At 43.0% G+C, this 21748-nt stretch overlaps 1 protein-coding gene across 1 annotated transcript in view; it reads right to left on the minus strand.

Moving 5' to 3' along the window:
• Positions 1 to 1000: 1000 nt before the first annotated feature.
• Positions 1001 to 21748, minus strand: part of LOC132828236 (sodium-coupled monocarboxylate transporter 1-like) — a 93531-nt gene continuing 72783 nt past the window's right edge. Inside the window, exons 12-15 of the mRNA XM_060845198.1 lie at positions 18876 to 19078; positions 4952 to 5055; positions 3326 to 3420; positions 1001 to 1311 (exon numbers count right to left, since the gene is read on the minus strand). Of these exons, the coding sequence (XP_060701181.1) occupies positions 1201 to 1311; positions 3326 to 3420; positions 4952 to 5055; positions 18876 to 19078 (513 nt within the window). The 3' untranslated portion in view covers positions 1001 to 1200. The remainder of the gene's footprint in view (positions 1312 to 3325; positions 3421 to 4951; positions 5056 to 18875; positions 19079 to 21748) is intronic.

Below are 21748 nucleotides of genomic sequence, written 5' to 3' on the forward strand. Positions count from 1 at the left end.
ACACTGCTTCCCAGAATTCCTCGTGCTGTAAACTCTCATCCTGTATCAAGATTATTCTGAAGACCCTTTTTCTTGATATTGCCTTCACTGTACCAGTGCATTTCTCGTTCTTTTCCTCTATCTTGTTTGGTGCCAACATTTCCCACCACGCTCTAACTATTCCTGTAAGCATACCCTGTATCCCTTCTGATCAGAATCATTTCTAATTTATGGCATGTTGATGTGTTGGAGTTTGTATCAATCTAATTTTTGCAGTGTGAACTGGATTCATAATCTCACCACTTCTTCTTATCTCTAGGAAGTGGCTTGATAGCACATGTATGAGTGGAAGAAAAAAATTGGTATACTTTTAATGCAATTATCAATTAAGTTACACTTTACAATACATGAACATATTCTGTAATTCAATATAACATCAAGTCAGAAATGACGCTGAGAAAGATAGAATCTAGATAAACAGCTGGGTCGGTCCAACTTGAGAACAGAATCAGTGGGGAATTTAGTATGTTTGGGTGGAGAACAGGGTGGGTCTTGATGGGCACGGGGTGCATATGGACTGAGAATAGGGTAGACGGGCAGCACAACGGGTCTGGATAGGGAGCATGATGGTGCTTAATTTGTTACATTCTCAGCAGTAACTCTCATGAAGCCAAAGTATTGCTGGCAAATGTTGGACAAAGAGCTAGAAGCTGCACAAAGTTGTGCCAAATCTGATTAAAGTCACTCCAGAATGTGAAACTTGTCCGATTTGCAAATAACAGTCTTCAGTCAATCCACCCACTCCAAACAAATATGGCATGGGGAATTTTGAATACAGTCACAGGTTCTGTTTGACTTTGTGATCTTGTCACAGTCACCTGGGGAAAGAAACTGAGCATTGTTAATGGGGGTAAGATATTAACACTGACCCAAGCAATGCAGCCAGCATCAAAAGTTTTAAAAACACTGACATAAAGCTTGTTACCATAAAAACTGTTCAGAGCAGTTTCTACTAATTTGATTTGACTGGAAATACAATGAAAAAAATGATTTCATTTACACTGCAGTTTGGGAAGAGAAATACTGGGAGGGGGGAGGGAAGAAATTTGTGATATTTCTAGCCCAGCAATCTTTTACACAGATATAAACTACTGTGTTAGACATCTCCACAGCCTGATGACTTGTTCACTGTACTTCTATTGAAGAAAGCCCACATGTTAACTATACGTTTGTTTTGAATTCCAGATTTTGTTTGTCAGAATCAGGCTCCTTGTTGCTGACTGTGTCCTTCCCGTCAGCTATTGCTTCCAGCTCCTCCTTGTCAATCGTGTTCTGTGGGTACAGAAATGACAATGACTAAAGGAACAACTAGAGTCAATACAGCACAGTTTCTTCTACTTGTGTATATGGTAATCTCTCTACCCTGCAAATATATATACCAGTAGCATCCTCAGGTTCTTCCCTCAAATGATCAACCGTTACGTCAGCATAACTGATTATTATCAACAAAGTTTTGGTGATCACTTAAAACATACCATGGAAATACTTATTTTAGTTCAGCATTCTTATGATGCAGTCATAATGTCCCTACATTTGGACCAGGATGTCTGGGTTCAAGTCTTACCTATTCAAGAGATATGTTACAACATGTCTGAGACAGGTTGATTACAAATTCCAGGCTTTTCATGCCAATACAAAAAGACCTGTGGCTACAGGTGTATGCTGTAGTTCCTTGAAAGTAGAGTTGCAGGTAGATAGTTGTGAAGAAGGCATGTGGCACGCATACTGAACAAATTTAGGAGTTGAGATCATGTTGCAGTTGCACAGGACATTGATGATGCTACTTTTAGAATACTGAGTACAGTTCCAGTCATTCTGCTATCAGAACAATGTTGTGAAATGGGAGAGGATGCAGAAAAGATTTACAAGGATATTGCCAGAACTGGAGGGTTTGAGTTACAGGGAGAGTTTGGGGCTTTTTCCCCTTGGAGCATCGGAGGCTGAGGATGACCTTATAAGGATTTATAAAATCATGTGGGACTTGGATAGAGTGAATAGCCATGGTCTTTTCCTAGGGTGGGGAAGTCCAGAACCACGGGACCATAGGTTTAAGGTAATGGGGAGTAAGATTTAAAAAGAACCTGAGGGGTAACATTTTCATACAGACAGTGGTGTATGTATGGTACAAGCTGCCAGAGGAAGTGATGGAGGTTCATACAATTAAAACGTCTAAAAGGCATTTGGAAGAGCACATGAATAAGAATGGTTTAGAGAGGTCAGAGGGATCTCCAATTCACGCCAGTTCAGAATTCTGTGAGCAGCTGAAAACCATTCCCAGTGCTAGTTTTCCAAGTGATCCATTGGAGTTGAGATCTGCTGTCTCAGAATGAGAGCTACTCAAAGATATTTAGAGAATAGTGACAAGACGGGAAAAGTTTGAACTTTTCTACCTAGAAATGACAGAGGATTCTTAATAGTTAATTTTTCACTAATTACTATGTCTACTATAGCCAGAATACTGCTTCAAACTAAAATATTTCAATAGGATAATAAGAAATCAACTCAAATTGAGAAGTTTTTTTTCTCATGAGTGCAAAATGTGTAAAATAAACATTTGGGTGGAATTAGAGTCATAGGGCATAGCTGGGGAGATTTACTGAGGATATTAATCTTCAAGAATCTTTTTGAACACAGGAATAACTGGAGAATTTTGCTTGAAAAGTCAATTTAACACACCAACAGCGGCAGTGTGGAGTTATTATTGTTGTCTGCTATGGGGAATGTTATAAAGTAGTTGGTAAATCACTCTATTCATTAGTCTGTTCACTGTTTGAAACATTATCTACAATCTACATTCCCAGTTCTTCAACTGAACATCACTCCAGACTATGGAGTAAAGGTCTATTCCAGATCATAAGGGGCACAGTTACATGAAACCAGTGACACTAAACACAAGAGAATTTGTAATTTGGTCCAAAACGTGCATTAATGCACAAACCACGGTTGAAAGGGTGTTGCCATTCTCATGCATAAATCCTCAAGACCATAGGATGTAGAAGGAGAAGTAAGTCACTCAGCCCACTGAATCTGCTTTGCTGTTCTATGAGATCATGGCCAAGATTCTCCTGCACACAACAAATCTGTATGCCACCATTTGCCTTCCCACCTATTTTTGTGTCCACCACAAACTGGGATTTCCTCATTCAAGTTATTAATATGTATTGTAAAAAACTGCATCTCTGGGACACTCTACATGTTACAGGTGCCTTCCTAAAATTGCCCCCTTTATCCTAACTCTCTTTCTTAGCTAGCCCATCCTTAATCTCTTCTAATCATTGTTGAGTACCTCTGAATGAACACTTCTGTTGACATAGATGTTGTAGCATAGCGAATCCTTGTAAGTCATCAGGAGTTTCTTGTCCACCACATTCTTCTTCCCTCCTGTGGGAATCAGTAGTGGATTCAGTGCACATCAATCACATGACAAGAACAACTTCTCTGAAAACCTACTGAGATTGGAGAAATGCTAGGTGATGTCAGGAATAAACAGCTGATCACAGTCACCATCACTAGTGGAGGCCAAACACGGCCTATGGCCATCCCAATCTCAAAATGACTAATCTCGGATGCCAAGCAAATTCAGGTCTGGTTAGTACCTGGCTGGAAAACTGCCTGGAAACACCAGGTGCAGTAGGCTTTAGAAGGATCTTGTGGTGCTGTGGTAATGTCCCTACCTCAGAGACAGGAAGCCAGGGTTCAAGTCACACCTGCTCCAGAGGTGTGTGGTCACATTTTTGAAGGGTTTAATTAGAAAATATATCGAGACCAATGGAGGGCTCTTGTGGTACAGTGGTAAATGTCCTTTTCGCATACAGCACCTTCTTGACAACAAAACTTTCACAACGTTTGAAATGTAAAGTCAGCCACAAGAATTGTGCTGTGATGGTCTCCCAGCCAATATAGAAAATGCATCAGCCAACACTTTGATTTTTTTAATGAAAATCACAGCTTCAGTTAAACTAAGTTTACATTTTTAAAAAGTCTCAGAAAATTCAGTCAATTTCAATTTGTGAAGATTAAAATAACCTTGACACAAAAGCAAAATTCAGTAGATACTGAATATCTGTGATATAAACAGAAAATAGTGGAAATCCTCCGCATCAGCTTGCGTCATCTATCTAGCAAGAAACAAAGTTAACATTTCAGATCAAAAGCTTGTAGATTTGAAACTGACCTTTGCTCGATGTCAGTAACTAGCTTGTCCTCCACTGCATTGTTGGAGGAAACTCTAACTCGTGCTTTGTTTCATCAGCAATACTTCGTGTCAATGTTGGAAACTGAAATGTGGACCACAAACTAATTTTTATAGGAATTCTGCTGCAAAGTGTGGACCCACAATCACCATTCCTGTAGGGATCAGCCGCAGTGTGGATTCCTAACCTAATACTCACTGGAATCTATTGCAAAGTGTAGCTCCCCAATCTCATTCCCATGGGGAACTCGCACAAAGTATAGATCCACAAAGCTATTCCCATAGCGATCAGCTACACAGTGCAGATCCCCAACCTTTTCCCTTAGGGGTCTGGTGCAAAATGTGGATTCCCAATCTTGTTCCCATGGGGATCTAGTGCAAAGTGTGGATCTACAGTCTCATTCCCAGAGGGATCAGCTGCAGCGTAGGTTCCCAAAGTCATTCTCATAGAATCTGCCACAAAAATCTGGATTCCTAAACTCATTTCTGTTGGAATCTGCTGTGAAGTGTGGATGCCCAAAATTCATTCTCCTTCAGGATAGCAGCTCATACTTGGAAATGGCTGTGTAGCAGAACAACCTCTTGGCTCCATCTGATTGGTTCTTCCTATCTTATTGGTTCTTGGAAATTGACATCAATGTTTCTTTATAGCTCTTTAAAATACTGTTACCATCTCACCAGCCTAGTTAGCCCTGATAAACTCATAGAGGAAGCACCCACCTGTCAGCAAACTGACTATGAGACCAACAACCACAACACATAGTGTACCGATTGGGCTCAAGTAAAGATACGAGATTGAATACAAAGTGCCTGCGATTGCTGGCCTGAAATTGAAGATGAGAAAACAATTAAAGGTTGTCACTAAAATGTTTGGTAATACAGAACTTAAACACTGCTCAGAGAAAACTACGAATTAAAGCTTTTCTGATGACTGTTAGACAAATAGCTTCAAATTATAATTTCTGTTTAGCAATATTTAAGATTGGTGTTGAAGTATGGCAAAGATCATATGGTGTTTTATTGTGAAATACACTGTGTTGATAAAAGGGAACTTAGATTGAGGACTGTAATTGTTCATTTACTGATATTCCAAATCCTGAAGTTGGCTCAAGGCCCAGTCAGCCTGATGGTAGAGAAGCCCAACTTCTTGCTGCCTATACGTTTGCTAAGTATGGACACTTTCATCCTATAACACCGTTCATGACTAAATTAGTACTCTCAGTAGGTCAATTTTGGGAACTGGAAAGGTCATCTGTGGAGTGAATTCTTCAGAAGTTCTAGGATCAGATATTATCTACCATCTTCAACATTCGCTGCCTCACCAATGATAAATAGTGACTGTTGTACCATGTGCACATTTCACCAATTTGCTAAGGCTCCTTGCTAAAGTATCTTCCAATTTGTGATCTCTTCCACCAAAAAAACCAGCAGCAGATTCATAGAAAAACCAACTCCTGCACACTCACCTTTAAAACACACTCCATCTTTACTTGGAACTATATTGCCATTCCTTCAGTGTCGCTAGGTCAACATTCCGGAATTCCCTTCCCAACACCACTGTGGATGTCCTTATACCATCAACGTAAGACCATAAGATACAGGATCAGAATTAGGCCATTTGGTCCATCAATTCTGCTCTGCTATTCAATCATGGCTGATAGGATTCTCAACTCCAACCTCCTCCTTCCTCCCCATCACTCTGACTAATCAAGAACCTATTTATCTCTGTTTTAAAGACATTCAATGACTTGGCCTCCACAGCCCTCTGCGGCAATGACTTCACAGTTTCACTACCCTCTGGTTGAAGAAGTTCCTCCTCATCTCAGTTCTAATGGGCGTCTCTTCATTCTGAGGCTGTGCCCTCAGCTCCTCGTCTTTCTTATTCGTCGAAACATCTCCTTTACATCCAAGGATTCTCAGTATTCTGTAACTTTCAATAAGACTCCCTCCTCATAATTCTAAACGCCATCAAGTACTGACCCAGAGTCCTCAAACACTCCTCATATAAGAAACCCTTCATTCCCAGGATTGTTCTGGTGAGCATCCTTGGTACTCCCTCCAAGGCTGGCACATAATTCCTTAGATACGGGTCCCAATGCTGCTCTCAGTATTCCAAAAGTGGTCTGACCAGAGCCTTATACAGCCTTAGCAGTACATCCCTACTCTTGCATTCTAGCCCTCTTGAAATGATTGCCAATACTGCACTTGCCTAACAGACAATTAAAACTTGCAGTTGACCTTAAGGGAATCCTGAAGTAAGCCTCCGAAATCCCTTTGTGCTTCAGATGTTTGAAGCCCAGGATCACAGGTATCTCTATGGTGTTCAACGTTCCACAGACAGCTGCTCTTGTTGTACCCTGAGATCCACACTCAGTGCCATGCGGTGTCACATACACACTCTCAACATTTCTCTCGAACAGCATTGCAACATGCTGGCTCAGGGCTGTACCACTGCGCAATTCCACTTCAGCCTCTGGCCATTCACTGTGCTAATAAGAAACTTTTTCTTTTCCTTTCAGGCATCAAGGCTCACAAGATGCAACAACACAGGGATACCCATGGCCTTCTGGAACATTCCTTCCCTCTCCTTCCCTCTGACTCCAACCTTCCCACAACCCCGCCTCCTGTAGTGTATTCACAATCCCTTCGAACCTTCCACTCTCCAATGATGAACGTTCTGTACTCAGCAAAGGTCACAGTTTTATCCCCCTGCGTCCCCACCTTAATGAACTTTGGGCATGACGAAGAAAGAGTCCTCTCTTCTTTCCCTCAACATTTCTATTTCTGGGGCTAGACTGGCCACTAATATCTACTATAAACCCACCGACTCCCACAGCTAACTGGATTATACATCCTCGCACCCTGTTTCCTGTAAAGACTCCATCCCATTCTCCCAGATCCTCTGTCTCCATTACATATGTTCTAATTAGGCCAACTTCGACAAGGGAGCCTCCAAATTGTCCACCGTCTTCCTCAACTGAGGACTCCCCAGCACCATGGTCGGCAGGATCCTCAATTGTGTCCAACCCATCTCCCGCACATCCACCCTCTTCCCCTCTCTTCCCTCCCTTGTCCTCACCTACCATCCCACCAGGACCCACATCCAGAAGATCATCAGCTGCCATTTCTGCCATCTCCAGCCTGGTGTCACCACCAGACACACATTCCCCTCCCCTCCCTTGTCTACACTCTGCAGGGACCATTCCCTCTGGGAAGCCCTGATACACTCTTTCTTTACTCCCAACAAACCACACCCCTCCCAGCCCCATGGCAACTTCCCCTGCAACCACCTAAGGTGTAACACCTGCCTATTTGCCTTCTCTCTTCTCAGTATCCAAAGGCCCAAGCATACCTTCCAGGTGAAGCAGCACTTTACCTGCACTTCTCACAATCTAGTCTACTACATTCACTGCTCACAGTGGTCTCCTCTACATTGGGGAAACAAAGTGTATACTGGATGACTGCTTCACAGAACATCTCTGCTCTGCCTGCAGAACAGATCCTGAGCTTCCAGTCGTCTGCCACCTTAATACCCCACCCCTGTTCCCTGGCGTCTCAGCCTTGCTGTAGTGCTCCAGCAAAGCTCAGTGCAAGCTGGAAGAACAACATCTCATTTTCTGTTTGGGGACTGCGCAGCCCTCCAGACTTAACAATTTTAGGGCCTGAACTACCCCATGTCCTAGCCCCCTACTACACACACTATGCCTTATCACATAGTCTGCCATTACACACTACGTAATGTTAGCCACTCACAGTCTCCATTAACAACTATTTGCCCTCCCAGCCACACTGTTATTGACTCCTTTGTCTGTCTAATGGTTCTTCTCTCTCTTTGGGCTCTATGCCTACCTGTTGTTTATTCCTTCCCCTTCTCCCTGCCCTATCTTCTGCATATAAACCGATATTTTCCTAGCTACCATCAGTTCTGAGGAAAGGTCACAGGACCTGAAACATTAACTTTGATTTCTCTTCACAGATGTTGTCAGACCTGCAGACTTTTCTAGCAACTTCTCTTTCTGTTACCCACCTTCAGACCTTTCAGCTTCCCCTCTACTTCCTGACTCTCTTGAAGTTTGTCATTGCGACCCAACGTGCATTTCCTCCAAACCTTGTCGGTTCTTCAATTATATCTCAAGAGGGAGGATCCATTTCCTCCCTTAGCTTACACAAAGTTTACACTTCTATTTCTCTTTCAACACAATTAACAACCCATTTATATTTTGCACTGGGCTGCCACACCACCTGTTCCCCTTGCTCCTCCTCCATCACTTTTAAACATATACACAAAAAAATTCTAAACCTCTTTAGTTCTGAAGACGTCATTACTGGATTCAAAACATTAACACTGTTTTTCTCTCTCCACAGATACTGGCATAGTTGCTGAGTTTCTCCAGAATGTTTTGTTTGTTTCAGATTTCCAGTATCCGCAGCATTTTGTTTTCTCCTCAATAATACTTACTTTCTCACTTGTCAGGCAATGCTATCCCCGATTTACTCTCAATTCAATCAACCTGGGTTTTGAAAGCTCTCTTAAGAATGTTATGGACAACCCTGTCACTAGCAGAAAATCCTTTTTCATTTCTAGTGCCTTGTCTTAGGTGCAGGTCAGAGCCTGCAGCTTCCTTCCCTTGCTTCATTTACTAACACCACTCCCAAGCCAAATGTTGCCTTTCTTTCAAATTGACTTCAGACAAGCCCCAAACTTTGTCATGCCTCAATCGGGCAGCACACAGGAAATTAAGCTCTGCTATCCCTGGAGTCATCACCAAAGTTAAAGATATCAAAGTACGCAAAATTCTCCAATTTACCTTTATTTTCAATCCAGGTTAACCATGACCATGGACTATGTTCCTGTATTTTACTCTGAATTACTCTTTATTATAAATAAACAAATTCTATCTATACATAAATAAAGATGAATGGTCAACATATGTCTCGATTGATTAAAGCTCTAACTCTCTTACACACATGCAGACAGACACAAAACCAATTGATATTATGGGAGGAGGGAAAAGCAGGGAAGGCAGTTCAATGATTCCTGTGCATAGGGTTTGCTGAGATGATCATTTTGACTTGCCAGAACTTGCTGCTCCTTAAATCTTTCTTTCCAGGTTGTTTCATTGGCCTACAGGTGACACAGAGCAACTGGTTTACAACCTATAAATTAGATTAGATTACTTACAGTGTGGAAACAGGCCCTTCGGCCCAACAAGTCCACACCGACCTGCCAAAGCGCAACCCACCCATACCCCTACATTTACCCTTTACCTAACACTACGGGCAATTTAGCATGGCCAATTCACCTCACCCGCACATCTTTGGACTGTGGGAGGAAACCGGAGCACCCAGAGGAAACCCACGTAGACACGGGGAGAACGTGCAAACTCCACACAGTCAGTGGCCTGAGGCGGGAATTGAATCCGGGTCTCTGGCGGTGTGAGGCAACAGTGCTAACCACTGTGCCACCGTGCTGCCCAAAGTTTCTTACATTTCAGTTTAGAGCAATAGATTACAGCAACTGGCGAGGGATAATAAATGGGTTTCTTTAGACTTTAAGTGTTCTTCACTGCACAGAAAAGAACATCACATCCCCTTTCAGACAACTGAGAGTTTCTGGCTATCTCATTCACACCACAAGCTTTTCAGCTACCTGGGAGCCAATCACATAGTTGCCAACAAGCAGAAGGCCTTTGCCATCAATAACTGGCGTTCACTGCATAGATCTACCAACTATTTGATAGTCAGATCAATCAAAATGTGTACACACTCCCTGATGCTGCTTCATCTGCATCTAAACTTCTGCCAGTGGCTGAACAAATACTGTAAACTGTACTTACAATAAATACCAGCAGCTTGCTTTTAAAAAGTATAGCAAATCTTCCATGACCATTGGTTTTTAAAAATCCTTTTCTCATTTCAGTCCACAATCAAAAATACAAGAAAACAAAATGATTTGGTCTTTATATCTCTGAAACAGAAACTGCCAACCTCCTTTTCAAATGGTACCCTGAAAGTCTTGGTGGTGGGTTTACCAGTGGAAGGCCACCTTCTATCCAGTGGACCAACAGATAGGGGAATGGATTACTCTTTGGAGGGTTGGTCATAGAGTCATAGAGATGTACAGCATGGAAACAGACCCTTCGGTCCAACCTGTCCATGCCAACCAGATATCCCAACCCAATCTAGTCCCACCTGCCAGCACCCGGCCCATATCCCTCCAAACCCTTCCTATTCATATACCCATCGAATGCCTCTTAAATGTTGTAATTGTACCAGCCTCCACCACATCCTCTGGCAGCTCATTCCATACACGTACCACCCTCTGCGTGAAAAAGTTGCACCTTCGGTTTCTTTTATATCTTTCCCCTCTCACTCTAAACCTATGCCCTCTAGTTCTGGACTCCCCGATCCCAGGGAAAAAAAACTTTGTCTATTTATCCTATCTATGCCCCTCATAATTTTGCAAACCTCTGTAAGGTCACTCCTCAGCCTCCGACACTCCAAGGAAAATAGTCCCAGCCTGTTTAGCTTCTCTATAGCTCAAATCCTCCAACTCTGGCGACATGCTTGTAAATCGTTTCTGAACCTTTTCAAGTTTCACAAGGAAACAATGTTAGACTACAGAGAGATTAATACACAAGGAAGAGAATTTTAAAATTTTATTTGTTTGACTGGGAGCCAGTGTAGGGTAGCAAGTAGGGGATGATAACTAAATGGGAAATGATGTCAGTTGAGAAACAGGCAGCAGGGTTGTGAATTATTTCAGATTAATGGGAGTAGAATGGAAGAGACTCAACAAAATTTGTTTGGATTAAGGGAGTTTAGTGTAATTTAGCAACAGATAAGAGGGGTAAATTTGTCTTAAGCTAAGAGTTAAAAAAATAAGTTGACTTTGTGAGGGTGTGGTTGTGTTCAGAATCTAAACTTGGGAAAAACTATTTGGATAGTCATCACGTGGACTACACCAGCTTGAGAAGACATCTCATCACCAACTTATTAATGGCAAATGGGTATGGATAATAAATGCTGGCCTAAACATCAACAATTCTATCCCAACACTTACTTAATGAAATAAAAGATCTGGAGATTTTTCTGACACTGATGCTAACGACCATGAGAGATAAGGATCCCAGGATGGGCAGTCAGCACTGATTGGAGGAGTAAGCGAGGTGAGGATCCCTGGACGGACAGTCAGTATCGATTAAAGGAGTAAGCGAGTTGTGGACCCCGGGTCGGGCAGTCAGTATCGATTAGAGCAGCAAGCGAGGTGAGTATCCTGGGACGGGCAGTCAGTATCGATTAGAGCAGCGAGCGAGGTGAGTATCCCGGGACGGGCAGTCAGTATCGATTAGAGCAGTGAGCGAGGTGAGTATCCCGGGACAGGCAGTCAGTATCGATTAGAGGTGTGAGTGAGGTGAAGTTCCAGAACATTCATATTTTAATTTGCACCCTCAGCTTCTCATCCTTGTCAGACTCCTTGAATTAAAATAAATACAATCCAACCTTGCCAAACTCCTTCATGCCTCAAGTGACCCATAATCTGTTTGTCTTGCCCACTCACTTGCTGTCTCTTCTAATTCTATTGTGGAGTGCCAGTCTTGGACTGGTGTTGACAAAATTACAAATTACACAACAACCGTGGGTTGGCATGGTGGCTCACTGGTTAGGACTGCTGCCTCACAGCGCCAGGGACCTGGGTTTAATTCCCGCCTTGGGCGACTGTCTGTGTGGGTTTGCTCCGGGTGCTCTGGTTTCCTCCCATAGTCCAAAAATGTGCAGGTTAGGTGAATTGGCCATGCTAAAATTTGCCTGTAGTGTTAGGTGCATTAGTCAGGGTTAAATGTAGGGGAATGGGTCTGTGTGGGTTGCTCTTTGGAGGGTTGGTGTGGACTTGTTGGGCCAAAGGGGCTTGGTTCCATACTGTACATCTAAACTAAAACTAGGATGTTGTCCCAACAGGTTTATTTGGAAGTACTAGCTTTCAGAGCACTATTCCTCCATCAGGTGGTTGTGGAGCAATATCATGAGACACAGAATTTATAGCAAAAGATTACAGTGTCATGTAACTGATATGATATATTGAACAAACCTCGATTGCTGTTAAGTCTTTCATCTTTTAGAATGGATTCCAGGTTTCGGTTCATTAATATGTAAATCCCAGAACTCTTTTAAAGCACATTCTCAAGATAACTTTAAGGTTTTATATTTAAAGAAAAGTGACATCTCAGCTCAGACATTGGATTAAAGGTGGGGATTAGAGTCTGTCTGTATCCCAATCTTGAGTCGGACTGGTTCAACTTACAAAATGTTCCATGGATTGACTGCCTGCAGACTGTGTGCTGTTTCAGCAAAGTAGAATGTATCTGCAAATATAATTCTGCAAATGCAAATTCACCCCATAGACTTCTATGTATGTGAGCGTGAGTGTGTGCATGTGTGTGTTAGCGCATGTGAATGTGTGTTTGCGTGTGAGCATGACGGACTATAAACCTGTGAGAGGGTGTGCGCATGGATGTGTGTGAGAGAAAGAGACAGGGTGTGCATGAGTGTGTATGTAAGAGTGTTTTTTGCGCGTGTGTGTAAGTGAGTGTATAGTATAGTGAATCAAAGTTTTAAAAACTTACACAGAACTCCCCCATTTCTGTCTTTCTGAACCAGGTTGACCAAAAGCACAGACCAGGTTTCTGTACTTAACAAGAATTACTGAATATTACAAATCATTCGACTCTAACTATATATAAACAATTGCAAACTGTTGACATAAAGCTTTCCTAGTTAAGACTCTAACCTCCTTATAAATTCCCCTCTCCACACAGATAGAAACAGACAAGGAACATAGTTAAATGGATCCAAAGAATAAAGCACAAAGAACCTTAAAGCACAGGAACAGGCCCTACAGCCCTCCAGGCTACGCCGATCCAGATCCTCTATCTAAACCTGCTGCTATTTCGATATCCACCCTGTCTACACCTCTTGTGACTTTGTAGGCCTCAGTCAGGCCCTCAACCTCAGTCTTTCCAATGAAAATATTCCTAATCTACTCAACCTCTCCTCATAGCTAGCACCCTCCACACCAGGCAACATACTGGTGAACTTCCTGCACCCTCTCCCAAGCATCCACATCCTTTGTTAATATGGTGACCAGAACTGTACGCAGTATTCCAAATGTGGCTGAACCAAAGTCTTATACAACTGTAACATGACCTGCCAACTCTTGCACTCAGTATCCCATCCAATGAAGGAAAGCATGCTGTATGCCTTCTTGATCCCTCTACTGACCTGCATTGCCACCTTCAGAGAACAATGGGCCTGAACACCCAGATCTCTCTGTACATCAATTTCCCCAGGACTTTTCCACTTACTGTATAGTTTGCTCTTGAATTGGATCTTCCAAAATGCATCACCTCACATTTGTCCGGATTGAAATCCATCTGCCATTTCTCTGCCTAACTCTCCAACATATCTATATTCTGCTGCATTCTCTGACAGTCCCCTTCGCTATCCACTACTCCACCAATCTTAATGTCATATGCAAATTTGCTAATGAGACAACATACACCTTCCTCCAAATCATTTATGTATATCACAAACAACAGTGGTCCCAGCACAGATTCCTGTGGAACATCACTGGTCACAGGTCTCCATTTTGAGAAGCTCCCTTCCACTATTACTCTGTCTCCTGTTGCCCAACTAGTTTTCTATCCACCTAGCTAGTACACCCTGGGCCCCATGCGACTTCACTTTCTCCATCAGCCTACCGTGGGGAGCCTTATCAAACGCCTTACTAAAGTCCATGTATATGACATCTACATTCCTTCCCTCATCAATCAACTTTGTCACTTCCTCAAAGAATTCTATTAGGTTTGTAAGACATGACCTTCCCTGCATAAAACCATCAATGATTAGCCCATTTTCTTCCACATGGGTATATATCCTATCCCTCAGTAACTTCTCCAGTAGCTTCCCTACCACTGACGTTAGGCTCACAGGTCTGTAATTACCTGGATTATCCCCGCTACCTTTCTTGAACAAGGGGATAACATTAGCAATTCTCCAGTCCTCTGAGACCACACCCGTGTTCAAGGATGCTGTAAAGATATCCGTTAAAGCCCCAGCTATTTCCTCTCTCACTTCCCTCAGTAACCTGAGACGGCTCCCATTTGGACCTGGGATTTATCCACCTTATTGCCTTTTAGAATACCCTACACTTCCTCCCTCCTTATGCCGACTTGACCTTGAGTAATCAAGGATCTATCCCGAACCTCGACATCTGCCATGTCCCTCTCCTCAGTGAATACTAATGCAAAGTAATCAGTAAGAATCTCACCCATTTTCTCTGACTCCACGCATATCTTTCCTCATTTGTCCTTGAGTGGGCCACCCTTTCCTTTGTTACCCTCTTGCTCCTTATACATGAATAAAAGGCTTTGGGGTTCTCCTTAACCCTGCTCTCTAAGGATATCTCATGACCTATTTTAGCCCTCTTAAGACCAATTTGAGACAAGGAATTACAGCCAGATATTCTTCCAAAGCCTCAACTGTCTTCAGTTGCCTAGACCATATGTACACATCCTTTATCCTCTTATGGCAAGAAAACCTAGAAAGGCCGTTCAGTGGTCTCTGTCCATGACGATTGCCAAAATGATCTTTGAGCTAATCAGAACGTGACTTCTCTATCTTCTTTCTCCAGATACTCTCATCTATTTTCAGGAGATATAGGGCTACTGGTTTCTACTTGTCACAGCTTACAGCAACTGGAATGGGGTAATAAACTAGTGATCTTCAGACCTGAGATGCCTTTCACTACAGTGGAGACAACCTTGCCTTTATGGCAATCTGGTTGCCTATGACTATCTCATTCACATCCCCAAGCTGGTCATCTATCTCATATCGATCACATCACTATTTGCCTTTATAATCAATAACTGGTCACTGGTTAGCTGCTTATTGCCAGCTGAAATTTCAATCATACCTATATCCCGGCTCCAACTTCCATTATTACTTGAACAAGCAGCTTTGTAAAAAGTACTTACAATGAGTGTCAGGCTATTTGTTTTTAAAAAGTGTAACAATCCTTCGTTTTTTTTTAAAAAAGTGATTTTCCCATTTCAGTCATTACAGAATTCCCATTAAAGAAAACTAGAAAAGAATTCACAGAGCATCAGGAAGAGGTTTAAAGTAGGGTTTGGAGATGGGGGGCGGGGGGAGGTGTCAGCTGTAGTGGAAATTTGGTATATATCTTCCGTTGCTCCTGTTGTTAACACTTATTATCATTCCCAGTGTGCTTAGAAACCTGGCCCTTCATGACTCTTTCTCTTCTCCTCCGATGTTAAGACTAAAAACATTGTACAAAAGAACCACATATGACACTAAAAATGGAAGCCTCCTTCCTACACAAAGAAGTCAGGAGAATGATAATCTAATCTGAACTAAGGCCAATTAAGAAGTTCAAACTGTCCGCAGGTACCTTGGACGAGTACACCACTAGCAAGTGTGTGGAAGCAACCATATTGAGGAAATCAATCCAGGTGTTCACCAACAGGAAACCCTGGATGTATCAGGACACGCAGAACCTGCTAAAAATCAGGTGTGAGGCCTTCAGATCAGGAGACCCACTCAAATATAAGGAATCCAAGTTTGACCTTCACAGAGCCAAGAAGACAGCAAAGGACCAATACCGATCCAAACCAGAGACCCAGATAGATACCTGGCGGCTAGGGCAAGGACTGAATGACACCAAAGGTTTTAAAAAGAGACAGTGCAAGATAGCAGACGATAACATAACCCTCCCAGATCAAGTCAATGCCTTCTATGCTCGCTTTGAGCAGAATTTTGGCGGAGAGGTAACACCTAGTCCGACAAGTCCTAATGAACCTATCCCAACAGTCACTGCATCAGAGGTTTTTCTTCATGTGAATCCAAGGAAAATGATGGGATCAGACGGAGTACCAGGCCATGCACTAAGAGCATGCACAGATCAACTGGCAGAGGTCTCCTCGAACATCTTCAACCTCTCCCTGCAGCAGGCCACTGTCCCTGCCTGTTTCCAGAGGGGCAACATCATGCCTGTGCCTAAGAAGGCTCGTGCAGCATGTCTCAATGACCACCACCCAGTGGCCCTAATTTCGGTGGTCACGAAGTGCTTTGAAAGGCTGGTCATGGCATTCATCAACTCCAGGCTCCCCACTACTCTTGACCCACTCCAACTTGCCTATTGGACCAACAGATCCACATCAGATGCCATATCACTTGCATTTCACTCCTCCCTAGAACATCTTGACACCAAGAACAGCTATGTAAGAATCCTACTCATTGACTACAGTTCAGCCTTCAACACTATTATCCCCTCGAAACTAATTACTAAACTCAGTGATCTCGGACTAAGCCTCACTCTCTGCAACTGGATCCTCAGTTTCCTGACTGACAGGCCACAATCAGTGAAGACTGGGGACAATATTTCATCCTCACTAACGCACAACACTGGTGCCCCCCAGGGGTGTGTACACAGCCCTTTACTGTACTCACTGTATACCCATGGCTATGCCACTAAATACCAGACTAATGCCATTTAGAAGTTTGCTGATGACACCACCATAGTCAGTCAAATCTCAGATGGCGACCTAACAGACTACAGATGGGAGTTGGAAGACCTGGAAAAATGGTGTACTAGAACAACCTTGCTCTCAATGCCAGCAAAACCATGGAACTCATTATTGACTTTAGGCAGGATGTTACTCATGCCCTCCTACACATTAACAGCACAGAGGTGGAATGAATGGAAAGTGTCAAGCTCCTGGGAGTGGTCATCCAAAACAAGCTTTCTTGGACTCTTCATGTGGATGCACTGGTTACAAAGGCCCAACACTGTCTCTTCTTCCTCAGGCAGCTGAAGAAATTTAGCATGACGGCGGGTACCCTTGGCAACTTTTATAGGTGTGCCATCGAGAGCATTCTGTCTGGGTGTATCACTACCTGGTATGGCAACTGTACCATTCAAGATCGAAGATGGTTACAGAGAGTGGGGAACTCAGCCCGGACAATCACAAATGCCAATCTCTGTACACATGACAATAAATTCAATTCAATTCAATTCAATTCATTCATTCAAGTTCCAAGCCTGGGTCAAAGATTGCTAACATTTTTACTCATTTATCTTACCCCTCCCATCCTCCACATTCTGGATCATGGGGACAATAAATGATGTTTCTTCCAATATGAAATCAGAAGTGGAAATGTTTGCTGATAATTGGACGATGTTCAGCACTATTCATGATTCCTCAAATACTGAAACAGTCCCTGACCAAATGTGACAAGATCTGGATAATATCCAGGTTTGGGCTGACAAGTGGCAAGTAATGTTCGTGCCACACCGATGCCAGGCAATGACCATCTCCAATAAGAGACAATCTAATCACCATCACTTGATGTTCAATGATGCTACCATCACTAGCAACATCCTGGGGGTTACCATTAACCAGAAACTCAGCTGGACTCATCACATAAACACAGTGGCTGTAAGAGCAGGTCAGAGGCTAGAAATGCTGTGGTGAATAACTCAACTTACCAAAGCTTGTCCACCACCTATGAGGAACACGTCAGGAGTGTGATGGAATACTCCACACTTGCACGGATGGTACAGCTCCAACAACACTCAAGAAGCTTGACACTATCCAGGTTGAAGCAGTCCACTTGATTGGCACCACATCCACAAACATCCACTTCCTCCATCATCGACACTCAGCAGCATCAGTGTGTACTATTTACAGGATTCAATACAGAGATTCACTAAAGATCTTTAGAAAGCACCTTGCAAGACCCTGGTCACTTCCACCTAGAAGGACAAGGGCAGTAGATATATGGGAGCTCCATCATCTCCAAATTTACCTCCAAGCCACTCAACAACCTGATTTGGAAATAAATTGCCATTCTTTCACTGTTTCTGGGTCAAAATCCTGAAGTTCCCTACCTAACGGTATTGTGGGTCAACCTACAGCATGTGGACTGCAACAGTTCAAAAAGGCAACTCACCACCATCTTCTCAGGTAATACAATGCTGGCCCAGCCAGCAATGTCCACATCCCACAAGTGAATGAAAAAAACAACCTGAATGCCAGGGGTACCACTCACCAATATTGCCAACCTCTGCAGCACCCTCTCCCTTCACCTGTCCCCAGTCCTGACAGCCTGTCCACAGTATTAAAACAGAGCAATCTCCACCTGACCCCACATAATTGGGTAATTTCTGTGTTAGGTCACACAGGTGAAGTTGGATGGCACTCACACGGGGACGGTGGTGAATAGGTTTAACAAATTGCCTGATAATTCTGCTTTATTGGTGAAACAGCTCAAGGAGCATAAGCAAGTAAGAACATTTATTGACAATTCTCTGTGTACCAGGGCCAAATGTACAGACACGATTTGTTGTACTTAGGCCTTTCATAACTTATCCAGTTATTTTAAGAATAAGTGAGACATGTGACCTTAATAAGGAGGAAAAAGGGGTATATCTAAGGGAGGCAGACAGTAAAATAGTTAAGATAATTTAACAGAATTACAAATTCCACAGCAGAACCAAAATACAATACTATAGGAACATGAATATCCACAAACACTTTGTTCAAGGTCTCAGTTCTTTTCACTTTACCTGGAAATCATCTCTTCTGCATGTTGTGTTCCTCCGTAGTGGCCTAGTTTCACTGATGATAGGGTATTAGTGCCGAGATCAAGACATCCTGCTGTGCTGAGGGGTAACGGTCGAGTCTGAGTAGGTTGTGGGAGATAGATACGCTCGCCGATTCCTATCCACATTGTCAGTATGACACTGACAACAAAGCCGGATAGTGCACCCTGCAATCGAATAGACAGTCATCAGGTCAGTGACAATGTTTAACATCAGCATTGTAAAACAGTAACAAAACTTAGCAACCAGATTCCACCTTGAGGCCACACCAAAGCAGCGTACTGAGAGCCATAGTCCTTCTTGATACTCCTTTAGACAAGGCTTGTGATCTTAGGGTTTTACCCCATATTCTCAAATTCCATCTTAACCCAAAGGAAGCCAAATTTTTCACACCCTCGTGAAAGGCCAGATAGTGGGTCAGATGAACAATAGCTGTCTGCATCTAGGTGATTTTCTTGGAGCCTTCCAATTGCAAATAGCATTTTAGCTGCTCCTCTGTTAGTGACACCAGCATTGCAGGCTGCAGTGGTGATACAGAAGCTGCCTGTCACTGGTCAGGTTTCCCTCTCAATCCTCACAGCCTCATGCAGCCAGAGGACAGCTTCCAATGTCATTCCAGGCCGAGGCATGACAGTCTGCCTCCACCACTGACAGTGAAGGAGGAGTACAATACAAAGCATTCAAAGGATCTAAATCTGGTATTTGATGATGGTATTCGGTGATCATAGGAATTAGTGTCTGTTTGAAAACACACACCCAGCACTCCTGTATCTTGGTCCAGTGAACACACAGACCTAGCACTCATAGTATCAGGTCCTAGTGAATACACAAACACAGCACTCACCACATCACATAAAATGAATGCACCCATCGAGTACTCAAAGTAATGATACTTGGTGATCATATGTATATCTTTATGAAATAGACTTTGAACTTCCTTTTTTATAGAACATCATGTTCATGACCATGAGTGTCTCGGTGTACTGATATGTTTGTGTAGGTGGCAGTTAGTCAGGGCCTGTTTGACAATGAAATCTGCAATGATAGGAGGGACTTTTTTGGTCTGTGTATTCACTCAGTAACTGCTTAGTGTGTACTCACTGCAATATAACAGTTGAATACTGGGTATGAGTATTTCCTGGGATGTGGTACAGTGAACGCTGAGTATGTGCATTCACTGGGATGTATTACAGTGAGTTCACGATATATCTATTCACTGGGATTTAGGGCGTCAGTTATTGCATCAGGTTAGGGTTCTACATGCTTGTTGACAGATTTGGTCACACTGGAAAGTATTTGTCCCTAGAGTCATAGAGATGTACAGCTCGGAAACAGACCCTTTGGTCCAACCCGTCCATGCCGATCAGATATCCCAACCCAATCTAGTTCTACCTGCCAGCACCAGTCCATATCCCTCCAACCCCTTCCTATTCATATACCCATCCAGATGCTTTTTAAATGTTGTAATTGTACCAGCCTCCACCACATCCTCTGGCAGCTCATTCCATACACGTACCATCCTCTGCGTGAAAAGGTTGCCTCTTAGGTCTCTCTTATATCTTTCCCCTCTCACCCTAAACCTATGCCCTCTAGTTCTGGACTCCCCCACCCCAGGGAAAAGACTTTGTATATTTAACCTATCCATGCCTCTCATAATTTTATACACCTCTATAAGGTCACCCCTCAGCTGCCGACGCTCCAGGGAAAACAGCCCTAACCTATTCAACTTCTCCCTATAGCTCAAATCTTCCAACCCTGGCAACATCCTTGTAAATCTTTTCTGAACCCTTTCAAGTTTCACAACATCTTTCCAATAGGAAGGAGATCAGAATTGCACACAATATTCCAACAATGGCCTAACCAATGTCCTGTACTCAATAATCTGACCAATAATGGAAAGCATACCAAAAGCCTTCTTCACTATCCTATCTACCTGCGACTCCACTTCCAAGGAGCTATGAACCTGCACTCCAAGGTCTTTTTGTTGAGCAACACTCCCTAGGACCTTACCATTAAGTGAATAAGTCCTGCCAAGATTTGCTTTCACAAAATGCAGCACTTCGCATTTATCTGAATTAAACTCCATCTGCCACTTCTCAGCCCATTGGCCCATCTGGTCAAGATCCTGTTGTAATCTGAGGTAACCCTCTTCGCTGTCCACTACACCTCCAATTTTGGTGTCATCTGCAAACTTCCTGACTGTACCTCTTATGCTCGCATCCAAATCATTTATGTAAATGACAAAAAGTAGAGGACCCAACACCGATCCTTGTGGCACTCCACTGGTCACAGGCCTCCAGTCTGAAAAACAACCCTCCACCACCACTCTCTGTCTTCTACCTTTGAGCCAGTTCTGTATCCAAATGGCTAGTTCTCTCTGTATCAGTGAGATCTAACCTTGCTAATCAGTCTCCTGTGGGGAACTTTGTCAAAAGGCTTACGGAAATCCATACAGATCGCACCTATCGCTCTGCTCTCATCAATCCTCTTTGTTATTTCTTCAAAAAACTCAATCAAGTTTGTGAGACATGATTTCCCAAGCACAAAGCCATGTTGACTATCCCCAATGAGTCCTTGTCTTTCCAAATACATGTACATCCTGTCCTTCAGGATTCCCTCCAACAACTTGCCCATCACCGACACCACAAGCTTTGTGCAAAGTCCTACGCCATATTGTTGTTAAATTGAATTGAATTTATTGTCACGTGTACCATGGCACAGTGAAAAGCTTTGTCTTGTGAGCAATACAGGCAGATCACACAGTTAAGCAGCATAGATAAATAAATAATAGATAAACAGCGGTAAACCATGAATGCCAATTTTCCGGCAAATTTCCC

The sequence above is a fragment of the Hemiscyllium ocellatum genome, chromosome 26 (genome assembly GCF_020745735.1).
Source record: "Hemiscyllium ocellatum isolate sHemOce1 chromosome 26, sHemOce1.pat.X.cur, whole genome shotgun sequence".
NCBI lineage: Eukaryota > Metazoa > Chordata > Chondrichthyes > Orectolobiformes > Hemiscylliidae > Hemiscyllium > Hemiscyllium ocellatum.